This window comes from Herpailurus yagouaroundi, unplaced genomic scaffold, assembly GCF_014898765.1.
Source record: "Herpailurus yagouaroundi ecotype Mexico unplaced genomic scaffold, PumYag 186, whole genome shotgun sequence".
NCBI lineage: Eukaryota > Metazoa > Chordata > Mammalia > Carnivora > Felidae > Herpailurus > Herpailurus yagouaroundi.
Window position 1 is genome coordinate 37,766,579 of NW_024412417.1, and position 12,836 is coordinate 37,779,414.

General features: G+C 48.9%; 1 protein-coding gene across 6 annotated transcripts in view; it reads right to left on the reverse strand.

The window, feature by feature from the left end:
- ASAP1 (ArfGAP with SH3 domain, ankyrin repeat and PH domain 1) overlaps positions 1 to 12,836 on the reverse strand; it is a 314,485-nt gene that overhangs the window by 14,712 nt on the left and 286,937 nt on the right. For 3 of the 6 annotated variants that reach the window (XM_040494435.1, XM_040494434.1, XM_040494433.1), the window contains 2 exons: positions 8,863 to 9,033; positions 448 to 517 (listed from right to left, as the gene is read on the reverse strand). In XM_040494435.1, the coding sequence (XP_040350369.1) occupies positions 448 to 517; positions 8,863 to 9,033 (241 nt within the window). The remainder of the gene's footprint in view (positions 1 to 447; positions 518 to 8,862; positions 9,034 to 12,836) is intronic. The other 3 variants (XM_040494438.1, XM_040494437.1, XM_040494436.1) reach the window with 1 other exon arrangement.

A 12,836-nucleotide genomic window follows, 5' to 3' on the forward strand; every position in this document is an offset into this window, starting at 1 on the left:
AAACCTCACAAACGGGGCCCTTGGAGAGAGTCCTACTGTTAGGTTTGAAAACCTCTGGGCTGTCGGGCTTCCCTGAGGACTGCCTTCATTCCCAAGTCTGCAAAAAGGAGTCAAGAGGGAAAGTAACAAAACAGAGCTACTTGTTAAAATACTAAAATTAAAATCTCCTCCTGGTAAGACTCTGTGACATCAGGGAAGTGGGGTCTGTCCCCCCCGGGGACCCTGGATGGAGGACAGCCGTGCCGCTCACAGACGTACGGGGTGAGAGTGGCTCGCATGACTGGCCACGAGACACGTTGAGTGTGCCCACTGTGAACACTGAGCTCCTCACGACCAGCCCCGGCTGGTGGGCCACACTTTGGGTAGACTGCCACTAAAACCCATTCCTAGAATTCACAACAGTCACCCGTGATCCCCACCGGGGGAGAAAGCAGGAAGGCGGCTTACCTCGATTGCTGAGATAGTCCCTCAAACTTATTTGCAGTCTTACTTGATGATGATGGACCCACATCGTTCCCTGCAGGGAAAACCAGAGGCAGAGTCACATCCTCAGACAGGGAAACGGAATAGAGGGATGTAGGACTTCGCAGACAGGCACCCCTTTGGTTCCAGAAGGGAATTTAAAAAACCCAAGCTAGAACGGTATGCACTTCTAACTTTAAAACAAAACACAACGAAACAAAACCAAAGCATCGGCTTGGGTTCTGACGATGTTTTTCTTGCTATTAAAGGAGTATGTTGCAAAGATGCGCAGCCTGCTCCCAGGCGAGGCCTCTAAGGTCACAGGGCTTTGGGGATGTCCTACTGCCTCAGGATCTTGTCCTCAGCTTGGGGGCAGGGAGAGAAGAGTCAAACCTCAAACTCACCTGGAGGTTCCCGTGTCAGGAGACTAGCCCTGGGAGCCAGACTCAGAAGAAATACACAACCCACAAACTCTGTGTGTGTGTGTGTGTGTGTGTGTGTGTGTGTGTGTGTGTGTGCGTGCACATGGAGGTGGCCACCGTTCAGCAGGGTGGTGATAACCGGCCAGGAATCTGATCATTCACTCAAACATAGCACTTATTAAGCGTCTACTGTGTGCAAGGCATGAATGTGGAGCAGGAGGCACAAAAGCAAATGAAATGTCACTGCTCTTGCAGAGTCTGTGATCTGGCCTGGGAGACGTACACACACCAAGTATACTGACCACACGGGATGAGAGGAGTGTTGCACAGGGTTGGGTGCTATGAAAGAAAAACGTGTCTAACTGGTAAGAGGAACACAGAGAGTCCTTTTGGGGGACATGCACCTGAACGCTGATGCATTTTCTCATGGCGGAGCGGCAGAACCAGATACGTGTTCTGCGTCCAGAAAGCAGAAAGCCTGGCTAGAATAAAGGGGGCTCTTTTGTGATCCGTCCCATGGTGGGAGGAGCACAGAGCCCCAAGCTGCCAGGCTCTCCTGGAGGAATCCCGGCGAACCTGCAGGGGGGTGGTGGTCTCTGTGCTCTAGCTCATTTCCTTGCCTGCCTTTCCCAAAGTCCCTTTCATCCCCTAGACACCCACAGTATCTCCCAGGTGCCGCCGGGAAGGGGCTTTGCTGAGGAGGCTCAGAAACAGGAGGGCGGCTGCAGAGGACAGCACTGGGCAAAGCACTGAGCTCTGCGTCCTACGTGGTGGGTCTGCTCCATAGCACCTACGGCTGCCCAAATGCTTCTCCTCCTCACAACGACATGAACAGCTGGTGTCATTATCCTCATTCTGAAGATGAGGAAACGAGGGTTAAGTGAACAATGGCTGTAAGTCACATGGCTACATGACGTACCTGGAAGTCTCCACCGTGAGTCTACAGACTTTTCACTGCCCACCACGATGGCCCGATAGCAATTACCAATAATAGCGACTACTGTTTATTGGGCACTTACTGTGAGTGAGGTAAGGTATACGCACATCACGGGAATCACGTCTACGGCACGTGTAATACGGTTCCCCTCCATTTTGTTCGTGAAGAAACACGAAGCAGTAAAGCCAAGCCCAAGGTCAAGTAGCTGGCAGGGGTGAGAGCTGTGATACAGAGCGGAGCAGCCTGCTACCAGGATGTGTACTAAACTCCCACCTTCTATCAGTGCCTGTCCTGGACGGGGGGAGGCTGGCACAGGGCGAAGACGAGAACTTTCTGTAACTCTAGGACACTGATGCAAGGAGAAAGCTAAACTGGCGTTACCAGGACCCAAGACTTTCAAATACAGCTTTATTTTAGTAGGATGCTCCTTCTAACCATCAGTGTATTTCCACGAGCCAGCACTAATACCGAAGGACTCCTCTGGCAGCCTCTCACAACATCCTCTGAGCTGTGAATGATGTTCAGGTAGGCATTTCTTTTCGGCCTGGTGCTCAATGTGAGTCCTTAGGACTGGCTGGCAAATCTCCCACTTTCAGACTTACAGGAGCCATAATAATCAAAATGGCAGAGAAAGCTCTATGTTAGGGCAAACTACTGTATCTGGTAATTCCCTTTTCGGGTAGAAAACATTCCAAACCGGTGATTCTTCGCCCTGTTATGTGCAAGACTGACCACGAGACCATTAGGGTTGCAGAAAGCCCCTCGTGCTGCTTGTGGTCACCTACTCTGCTGTCACACAGATGAGCCATCACACCAGGGGCTGTGGCCTGACACCTGCAGTCCCAGTGTCCAGGGTCCTCATTTGACCCTGCTCTCTGGCCACTCAAGGGGGCTCTCCGTCTCCAAAGACACTGTGTTTTTATGCCTCAGTAACTTTGCCCGTCTCTTCTCTCTGCAACACCCAACCCCTCCCACCTGTGCCGAACTCCTGGAACTCCTGCACACCCTGCAAAGAGTATCTCCAAAGTCAACTTCTGGGAATTCTTCCCTAGCCAGGCTTGACCACTCCCTCCTTCCTTTTAGCCTACAACCACTACTCACAGAGCAGTGGTTAAAGGTGCAAATTTCAGAGCCAGCCAAGCCATCACCCAGTGGGTAGGGGTTTGGACTACTCTGCTTTTTCTACTAAGCGTCAGTCCCCTCATTTATATAATGGGAACCAAACAGTATCTACCCCACTAGATGGGTAAGAGCATCACAAGAGATAAATTATGGAGCGCAGGGCACAGTGCAGGGCCACAGGGAACGCGACACAAATGGTAATGATTATTCATAGCTCTCTGATGGAATGTAACAGAACGATGAGGATTTACTCATTGGGCGAACATTGGTCGTCTTTGTGACCCCACTGGCCAGCCCAGTCTCTGGCATGGAGCAGTCGCCAGGCTCTTGCTGAAGGAAGTCAGCAGGACTCACGTGCTTCTCTGCCCACAGCTGCATTCCCCCCGCACCTGGTGGGAAGGCCTCTGTGGTCTGGCAGCCAGGAATCCCATCAATCTCGTGGCCAGACAAAGGCCACGAGCCATGTCTGGGAAGAAAAGTGTGGCTTAGACATATTTCTGAAGAAAGGACAGTATTCAAGGAAGGACCAAAAACACGGAAGCAGTTTTATCCCTTTTCCTCTCTTCATGCAACTTGGAAAAGGACTCTCGCGTACAAAAGTTGGGTGTAAGAGAGAGCTGGAGACAGATGCTGGGCCAGCAGTTGAAGGAGTTGTGGCAGACTCGGGGCTACCTACTTTAGCCCTGAAACTTTGGGCCAAGAATTTATGGAGAGAGAGGAGGGCACTGGCCCAGGAGTGAATGACCCACAGGCTCCAGGAATCTTCCGGAAAAGTGGATAAATACATGAGCCTCGATACCACAGCTCTGAAGTTAGTGGATTTGTGATCTTCTACAAGCACTTGACCACTCTGTGCTTCAACTTCCTCACTGATAGAATGGAGACAGTGATGGTGTCCATCTTATAGGATGGCTATGATGGCTAAATAGGACGACGACTGAACCAGTGCACGGCCCCAGGACAGGGGAAACAATTTACAGATGGTAGCCACTATTATTAACTTCTAGAGCTGCATGCACAGTGGGGTTGGGGGGTGGGGGGCAGGGAGCTGACATAAAAATATGTTGGGGAACCGAAGAAAAGGGAAATTTCTGTCCAGAGGCTCTTTTACAAACCAATACTGCTCCAATAAGTAGACATTTCAAATACTGAGGCTTTCACCCAAAGTTCTGGCCTTGAAATAAGAGAAGTGAATTGATTTGTGGTATGGTTTTTCTTCTAGTGTATGCTCTACAATAAAAGAAAAAAGAAGCTTATACAATTTTAAATCCCAGTGAACAAAGACAAGGAACCTAATGGTTTCCAGAGATCACTTAGCTTGGGATTGGTAGAACCTAGATTGGAACCCAGGCTTCCAGAATGTTCTTTTAGTACGTATTATGGTTTCCTGTGATGTGTGCTATAGAGACTTCTCTGAACACCTGCCAAAGGACGGAGGTCTTGGGGCAAGTTGCTCTCAGGTATTAATTACAAGACTCTTAAGTATGAGAAGTGGGTTAAACTTACGGCCGCCATAAACTGGATAATTGGAGGTTTTTTTGTTTTTGTTTTTGTTTTTTTTTTTGCTCTTGCTGGTAAGAAGCTCAGTGTCAAATCTGTGGTCTACTTCCAGCACTGTATGTGAACTTCTATTACACATTTTGTGAAGAGATCAAACTCCTGGACTATGTGTTAGTTACCTTTGTTCTTCCTTTGTTCTCATTTCTTCATTAAGTTACTTAAATTGTATTAAGATATGTGTTGGCCTGTTATAGAATAGGTTATAAACAAATTACTTATCTCCAAAGGTGAGGTTTAATGACATCCACTTGAAAAACCGAACTCCCCATAAAACCCAAATCTGCCCATCAGCCACCTTGTTTTGTAAACAAAAGCCTGCCTTAGCAGTCTCCCGAGACAGACGGCTGAATTCATCACGAGAGCGGGACTTCAGTAATGTGATGCCTGGGCTATTTTGGGTGCTGCGGCCACTGTGGTTCCGGCAGGGAGAAGGCCTGAGTGGCCCTCCCCGCACACCAGGGCTCCATGCTACAGATGGACGAGGAGGCACACAGCCGGGCGGAGGTGGGAACGGTCCCAGAATCACTGTGCTACTACGTGCAGAGCACAACAGAGCGCGGCGAGGGGAGGACTGCAGCTCTCCCAGCCACGCAGGCTGGTGAGGGATCCTGGCTCCCCGAGTACCGGCTGTGGAAACTTGGGCAGATGATTTAATCTTTCTGTGTCTCAGTGTCCTGAGAGTCAGGGTCCCAGCATTTCCTACTTTCTGGAACTGTGGTTAAGATTAGATAAGTACCGGGGTGCCTGGCTGGCTCAGTCGGGGAAGCGTGAGACTCTTGATCTTGGGGTTGTGAGTTCGAGCCCTACACTGGGTGTAGAGGTTACTTAAATAAAACTTAAGACAAAAAACAATTAGATAATTACTATTAACTAGCCCCATTTCACAGCCAGAGAAACTGAGGGATGAAGAATGAAAAAATAACTGCTGAAAGCCACAGGGCTAGCAAGTGGTAGAGACTGATTAGGATCTGGGTATGGCACAGGGTCCACGCTGGAGCACTCTGCTCTGAGACAGACACAGCACATGCCCTTGCAAATTCACAGTGGTCTGGGGAAGAGAGGTGCACACAGCACTGTGGCAACCCCTGTGCCCGAGGGGCCAGAATGGGGGTAAGGTGGTGGCTAGCCTGGGAAGGCCCCTCAGGCGCGTCCCTGGAGAGCAGATCTGGAAGGACGACTAAGCATCAGCACACACGAGTTGAATATTCCAGTTTGAGGCGCATTATGAGCAAAGGCTCAGATCTTAGAGAAAAGAATGTAGCCTGGGAAGCTGGCATACCTCAATAGGGCAGGCACGTTGTGTTTCAGGGGGTGGGTACACGAGGCCTGGGGGAGCCAGGAGGCTGTGACTATACTACCTCCTCATGCTGGTATCCCCCCACTGCCTACCAGACCCGGATCCTGGTCTCAGATAGTCCCCAAAGGCCCCCAGCTCGGGCAGGGGAGAGATGGGAGGATTAGGGGAACAAGAGAGGCACTGGAAAGATGATCCATGGATGGAAGCTGGAGGCATCGTAGCAGGTCTAGGGGTCTGATACCCCATGTGTTTTACCAATGATCAGTCTGGGGGCACCTGGGTGGCTCAGTAGGTTAAGTGCCTGACTCTTGATTTCAGCTCAGATCATGATCTCATGGTTGCGAGATCGAGCCCCAAGTAGGGCTCTGGACTATCAGGGTGGAGCCTGCTTGGGATTCGCCCTCTCCCTCTCTGTCTCTGCCCCTCCCCACCGAGTGCTTGCTCTCTAAATAAATCAACATTAAAAAAAAAAAAAAAAACTTGCTAAAAAAAAAATAATAATAATAATCAGTCTGGATCCTGCCTCTAGCTTCTGGAACATGATGTCAGTGGGAGAGAGCTAGGGAGGGACCAAGCACTTATCATACCTGTGTTCGTAGGTGCCTTTAAGTAGATCTCACATATGTGCACACACACCGATGTAGAAAGAATGACCCTGAGAGTCCCAGAATTACTATTTGGGGTTGTTTGCGAGTGATGACCAAGGCCTGTGACATGGAGAATTGTCCCTATGCCACAGACAGGTTCTGATGTTTGCCCCTCACGGCGGGCTGTAGGTGGGAGGCTCTAGCTGGCGAGAGCGGCCAGCAGACCGCTCAGCGCCCATCTTCGAAAGGCTCCCTTTTGGTGGCACTAACTCGCCTAAAGTGGTGACTTTGCTTCTTAATGAAAAATGTCCCGGGGCGCCTGGGTGGTGCGGTCGGTTAAGCATCCGACTTCAGCCAGGTCACGATCTCGCGGTCCGGGAGTTCGAGCCCCGCGTCAGGCTCTGGGCTGATGGCTCAGAGCCTGGAGCCTGTTTCCGATTCTGTGTCTCCCTCTCTCTCTGCCCCTCCCCCGTTCATGCTCTGTCTCTCTCTGTCCCAAAAATAAATAAACGTTGAAAAAAAAAAATTAAAAGAAAAGTGCCCCTTGTCCACAAAAGCAAAGAACAAACATGCATAAGACCAGCAGCTACTAGCCTGCTGCTGAGTGATGTGAAAGTTATCTAAGAAAGTGAGCATTCCTAAGCCAAAAAACAGATTTCATACAATTAATTATAGGCCGACTGTGCCTATGAGGTGAATAAGGCACTATAAACTTTACACAGAAATAAAAACCGATTCAACAACAGGATCAAAGTTTATGATCTGTGGTCTGAACATCTGCACGGATGTGCCCTTCGAAGGCATGTCATCTGGGTCTGCAAAGTCCTCTTGGGTGAGATCTGGGGATGGCTGAAGGCCCTGGAAGGCGACCATGGACAGGTCAAGGGCACACTCGATATACCAGTGTGTGGCTGTGCGAATCCCCCACTGCTCCTCCCTGGCCTGTCTCACCGGGGGACCGACTCTTCAGGGTCCTCCACAAAGCTTTCCCTGCAGTTTGACACGATTTCTCAGCATGTCCACAGGATGCAGTGGACACATGAGCCCTAAAGAGTACAGAGAACTCACTCATTTGTCTGCCTGTCTCCCTCACGAGGCCAGGGGCTCCCTTGGCAGATGGGCTGAGAGGCCCCGACGACAGGCACGTACACATGCGAGCTGAATGGCCAAAGGCACAGACATACTCACACACACACTGTGGCACCGTGGCCAGATGACAGACGTGTGCTAACCTGCAAATGGGGAAGTATGGCTTTTTCCAGAAGCTCCCCAGGTTCATGACACCTTAGTACAGGCTTTTGAAGAGGCCTCATAATGCATTCAGCTGAATTACCTATCAGTTACACTCTCAAACCGAAGGAAAGAGAAGCCACAGTGAAACTCAATGGCAGAAGGAGGTGACCCAGGCAAACGAGCGTGCTCCTTCGGTACAGCTGCTCTTTCTTGGCATGCCTGTCGTGGGCCTGACCCCCTGGGCACTGGGGAGACTCCTGCTTCCCGATTTAAATGCTGTGGGCTAGTGAAGAGTTCTGGGGAACTAAAAAGGTAGGCGGGGTGGAAATCACGTGCCTCGTGGATGTAAATTTGTTGTCCCCTGTCAACGTCACTAACGGACTCTGTGAACATTTATCTATTCTCAAGTGATTACCGAGGACCTACCGTACACAGGCTAGATTCTAGGCCACGTAAACGCTAAAGAGAAGACAGACAAAATCCCTGCTCTCATGGAGCTCACATTCTAGAGAGACCAAGGAGCCAAATGCAGAGTACTTCTCCACGGTGATCAGGTGCTCTAAAGGAAACGGGTGGGAGGCAGCTCCTGTAGAGAGGGGAGCTGGAAACAGAAACGTTCAAGCCCAGAAGCACAAAGGGGAGCCAGCCTCTCAAAGCACACGACACGGATGCAGGCAGCGGACTGGCCTTGGGAGGGAGAGCCTGGCGTGCCTGACATGCTGTGAAAACGCAGGGTGGGCCATGCGCAGAGGGGAGGTGCTGAGAGGTGAGCCCTCTAGGTCCCGGGGCAAGGAGCTGGCATTCACCCTGAAGCACAGCAGGAAAGCTTTAAAGGTGAGAAGTGACTAGGTCTGGTTTATATTTTGAGAAAAATTTCTGGTTTATATTCTGGCTGCTGTGAGAATGGATTACGCGGCTTTCCTGGGCCTCTGTTTCCTCATCCGTAAACGAGGTTGGCAATACCCGCTGCTCAGCGTTGCTACAGTGACTGCAAGAGATTCTGTGACAGGTGCACCGGAAATGCTCAGCACTTCACGTATTGCTCTGGCTTTTAAATGAGCCTAAGTGTTTTCCCAGATGTTTCTTGGCCTTAAACGCAATCACACCCGTGTGTATCCGAGCCCTCATCCGGCCTGTGTGCAGTCTGGTCCGTTTGCTGGATGCGCTAAGTGTCCACTGCCCACTGCACCCCACGCACTGCCTGGCCCGGGCAGCACGGGCCCTGACTTCAGGATGACTTACCCCAAGGAACTGCGCCTTTGTTTGGGGGCCCGTGAGGTAGTGGGCTGGGAGGGTCGGATAGGGTTCTCTTGTGTCCGGGTGGTGGGGGAGGAGGCCTCTTCTTGGACAGGGTGGAGCTGCCACTAGAGGTCTGGGTGCTTAGAGGGAGTGTTGAAGGAGGGCCAGTTGGACCTAGAAAGGAATCGAATGGGGCAGGAAGGTTAATCCCAGGCTCACAGACAGAACAGCCAGTATGCAGTCACTTCCAGACACCAAATGTGGCATATGGTGCTCAAAGCTCAAAGCTGGGTACGGCCAACCCCATCAGCTCAGTCACTCACAAACAGGGGTTTCCAAATTGCTGGTTAAAAAAAAAATCACAAGAAAAGAAAGGGAAGCGTGTGCTTTTAAGGCAACGCCAATCCCATGGACTGCTAATGGGGTTAGGTCATTTAGGTACCGTGGGAAAAATCAAACATACATTTTTCAATGGACAACTTAGTGGGACCATCATAAAATCTGAGGAAGAAGGAACAAAGCACCACCAGCAGAATCAACGGAGAAAGAACAAAGGATAGGCTAACCCTTCAGGGGGCCGCGTGGCGAAACATGAAAATATTCACAGCATCGGATTTTTCTTTCTACAACTTTTTCTTTTAGTCAGAAAACTTGGCATAAAAAAAGTTCTTAATGACTTTTATCAAGAAGGAAGGATCTAATGTAGAGAATTACTTGGGAAAATGAGAAATCCAAAAACTCTTTTTTCCTCCAATTCTGAACTGTTCTAGAAGTCATAAACCATGTACTATATTGAAAGCCTGAAAAAGTTATATAAATTAGACACTGGTTTCTATAGATTTAAAAAAAAGACTCAACTTTCTCCAGAGATGAAGACAGGATGGCACTAAAAATATTAATATTACATACACACACACACACACACACACACACACACACACACACACAACCACTACGGTAAAACTTGACTTTATGGACTAACATTTCAAGGAGAAACTGGAGTTGTTTTTGAGAGATGTTATGGGATTAGTATTACGGTATTTTTTGTTTCTTCGCACTGAAGTGGCTGGTGCATGCCAGGCACTGTGTGTTGCACACTCTGACAAACATCTCTTTACGGAGAATTACCAGGTTTATGGTTTAACTGTGTTCACGGACAACTATTTCTGCAAGCATTAAAAACAAAAACAAAAAAAAAAAAAAACAAAGGAAAGACATCAAAGAAAGCTAAGAACGACTGCCATACCAAATTTTTAACGAGGACAGTAGATACCTGGTGATCCAGAAAGGCTCCAAAAGAGCTTTTTACATTCTGTGTATTTTTTTTTTTTTTTTTTTTTTTTTTTTTACATTCTGTGTATGAAAAGAAAAGCTCAACTACTTCTGGCTTCCTTCTTTGGTAAAATAAGCCTCGCTAGTTCCCGATGTCGATTCCTGGTCAGTACCAGCAATGACTTGCACCAGTGACTCTCAAAGACAGTCTCGCCTTGGAAGTCAGTACTGGCAATCCCAGTAAAATGATCATCTGCTTGGGGCTCAGTCGGTTAAGCGTCCAACTCTTGGTTTTGGTTCAGGTCAGGATCTCGAGGTTCGGGAGTTTGAGCCCTGCATCGGGCTCCATGCTGACAGCGTGGAGCCTGCTTGGGATTCTGTGTCTCCCTCTCTCTCTGCCCCTTCCCTGCTCGTTCTCTCTCTCTCTCTCTCTCGCTCTATCAAAAATAAACTTTAAAAAAATTTTTTTAAAAAATCTGCTTTAGGATAAAATGGCCCACGCTATACAATTTAGCCTCTCTGTCCTGCTGATGTGATATGTGACAGAAGCCCTGCTGTTCCTCCAAATTAGCACCCGAGTATGGCACTGGTCACTGGAGTTGTGGGAACTATTTTGTCAGCAAAAAGTGACTGTTACTACAGCCTTCCATTTGTGTAAAGATTTGTAACTTCTCAAAATGTGTTCGTATTTGCTCTTGCCGTTGATTTTTCATTGTTGCCCCCACTCCGCAGTCAGGAAAGCAGGAGTGTGGCGTGTGGAAGGTTCTAGCACCATGAGGTGTGAGGCTGTGGAGTGCAGGTCTCTGGGCCTGGTGCAGTGCTCGCCCGCCTCACGCCGCTGTTCCCGAAAGCCAGGACTGCGCTTCGTGCGCTGCTCACGGGAGGAAAACAACACTGGTAACAACAGCAAGGGCTCCGTATTAGGAAGTGAACTTTCCTCTTGGAAATAAATGGAGAATAGAGAATAGACAATGAGGAAATTCTCTCTAGTACTTTTCTCTTTATCGCCACCTAGGGATTTTCTGCTGCAGTGCAGCTAAAAGTCATTCCATCAGCTCCAAACCCTGTCTGAGAAACAAAAATTGCCAAAGACAAGGCACTAATGGGGCTCTGTCTCCGCAAAGTTGTGGGTGTACCTGATTTCAGGAGGCATCAGACCACAGAGTCGTCCTGTAACCACAAACCAAGCAAAATCCAGCCTCCTGAGCCAGCATTTCAGAGATGAAGGGATTAGTGTTCCACACAGGATTACATACTTCTGTCTTACTTTCTTTCAACTGTAATCACTTATCTTTTGTTTATTTGTCTAGTGCCTGTCTCCCCCACCAGACTGTAATTCTATCCGGGCCAGGCTTTTTTTCTGGCCTGGTGTACAGTAAGCTGAATTTAGTTAATATAGTATTGGATACATGGACGAATGAACTGCTACTTCTATCTTTTTAAGGCTGGCGATTTAAAAAAAAATTTTTTTTAATGTTTATTTTTTTGAAAGAGAGACAGAGCGTAAGCGGGGGAGGGGCAGAGAGGAAGGGAGACACAGAATCCAAAGCAGGCTGCAGGCTCCGAGCTGTCAGCACAGAGCCCGATGCGTGGCCCAAACTCATGAACCATGAGATCATGGCCTGAGCCGAAGTCGGCCGCTAAACTGACTGAGCCACTCAGGCGCCCCGAGGCTGGTGATTCTTAAGAAAGACAGAAGGGTTTCACTTGGAGTGACCAACCAAACACTAGAAATAGGGGGAAACAGCAGGGACATGTTAAGTTTGAAAAGAAATATTCAATACAGTAATCTAATTTCATGGCCAGAAAACACACACGCAGATACACCTGTTGTTTTGTAATAGAAGCTACAGAAAAGGGGGGAGGTGTCATAAAATCTGCTTGGCTGGTAGGGCACGGGTTCAAAAAAGGCTGAAGGGGCACCTGGGTGGCTCAGTTGGTTGAGCATCCGACACTTGATTTCGGCTCAGGTCATGATCTCACAGTTCTTGGGTTTGAGCCCCGTGTCAGGCTCTGCGCTGACAGAACAGAGGCCCCAGAAAAACAGACTTAAACTTTTTTTTTCATCCTTTTAAGATTTAAAAAGCTCAGAAGACTTTTAAAATTAGCAACTAGTCTCTAAATGCTAAAGGGGATGTTTTATGCAAAATAATCTGAGTCCTGGTTTAGGAAGGAAGCAATTCTGGCAGGATAAAGAGAGCTAAAAGAAAACAAAATAGAAAGAATAAACACAGCATCGAACAAACACAAAAAAGGCTGAGAGGCAAGATTAACAGGTGTGGGGGACGCTTGGAGGTGACATGGACAGCTTGTCAGGGCCTGGGGAAGGAAGGAGAAAACACCCCAGTCGTCATTTGCCACTAGTCTCGGCTATCATGTCAAATTATCGTTTCTTTTTTCTTCAAAATACGGCTCTAAAAAGCTTCCAAAACTGCTGTAAATAACTGTGAGGTTAGTGAAGTTATTGGAAGGTCTTTCTCAGAGGAGACAACTCACTCAGCTCTTTCTGAGAGTTTGCACGGCGGGGGCCCTGCTCCACAAGCCACGAGCCCTCTGGGCCTCTCTGCTCGGACGCTGTGCTGTGCCTTCAGCTCCAGTGGCGCCTGCTGGACTCCTGGGGGCTGCGCTGTCATGAGTACCTCAATGTCATCAGTTCGGGGAGGCACTAAATGGGGTCTGTACCTCGGACGTGTGGCCGGCACACG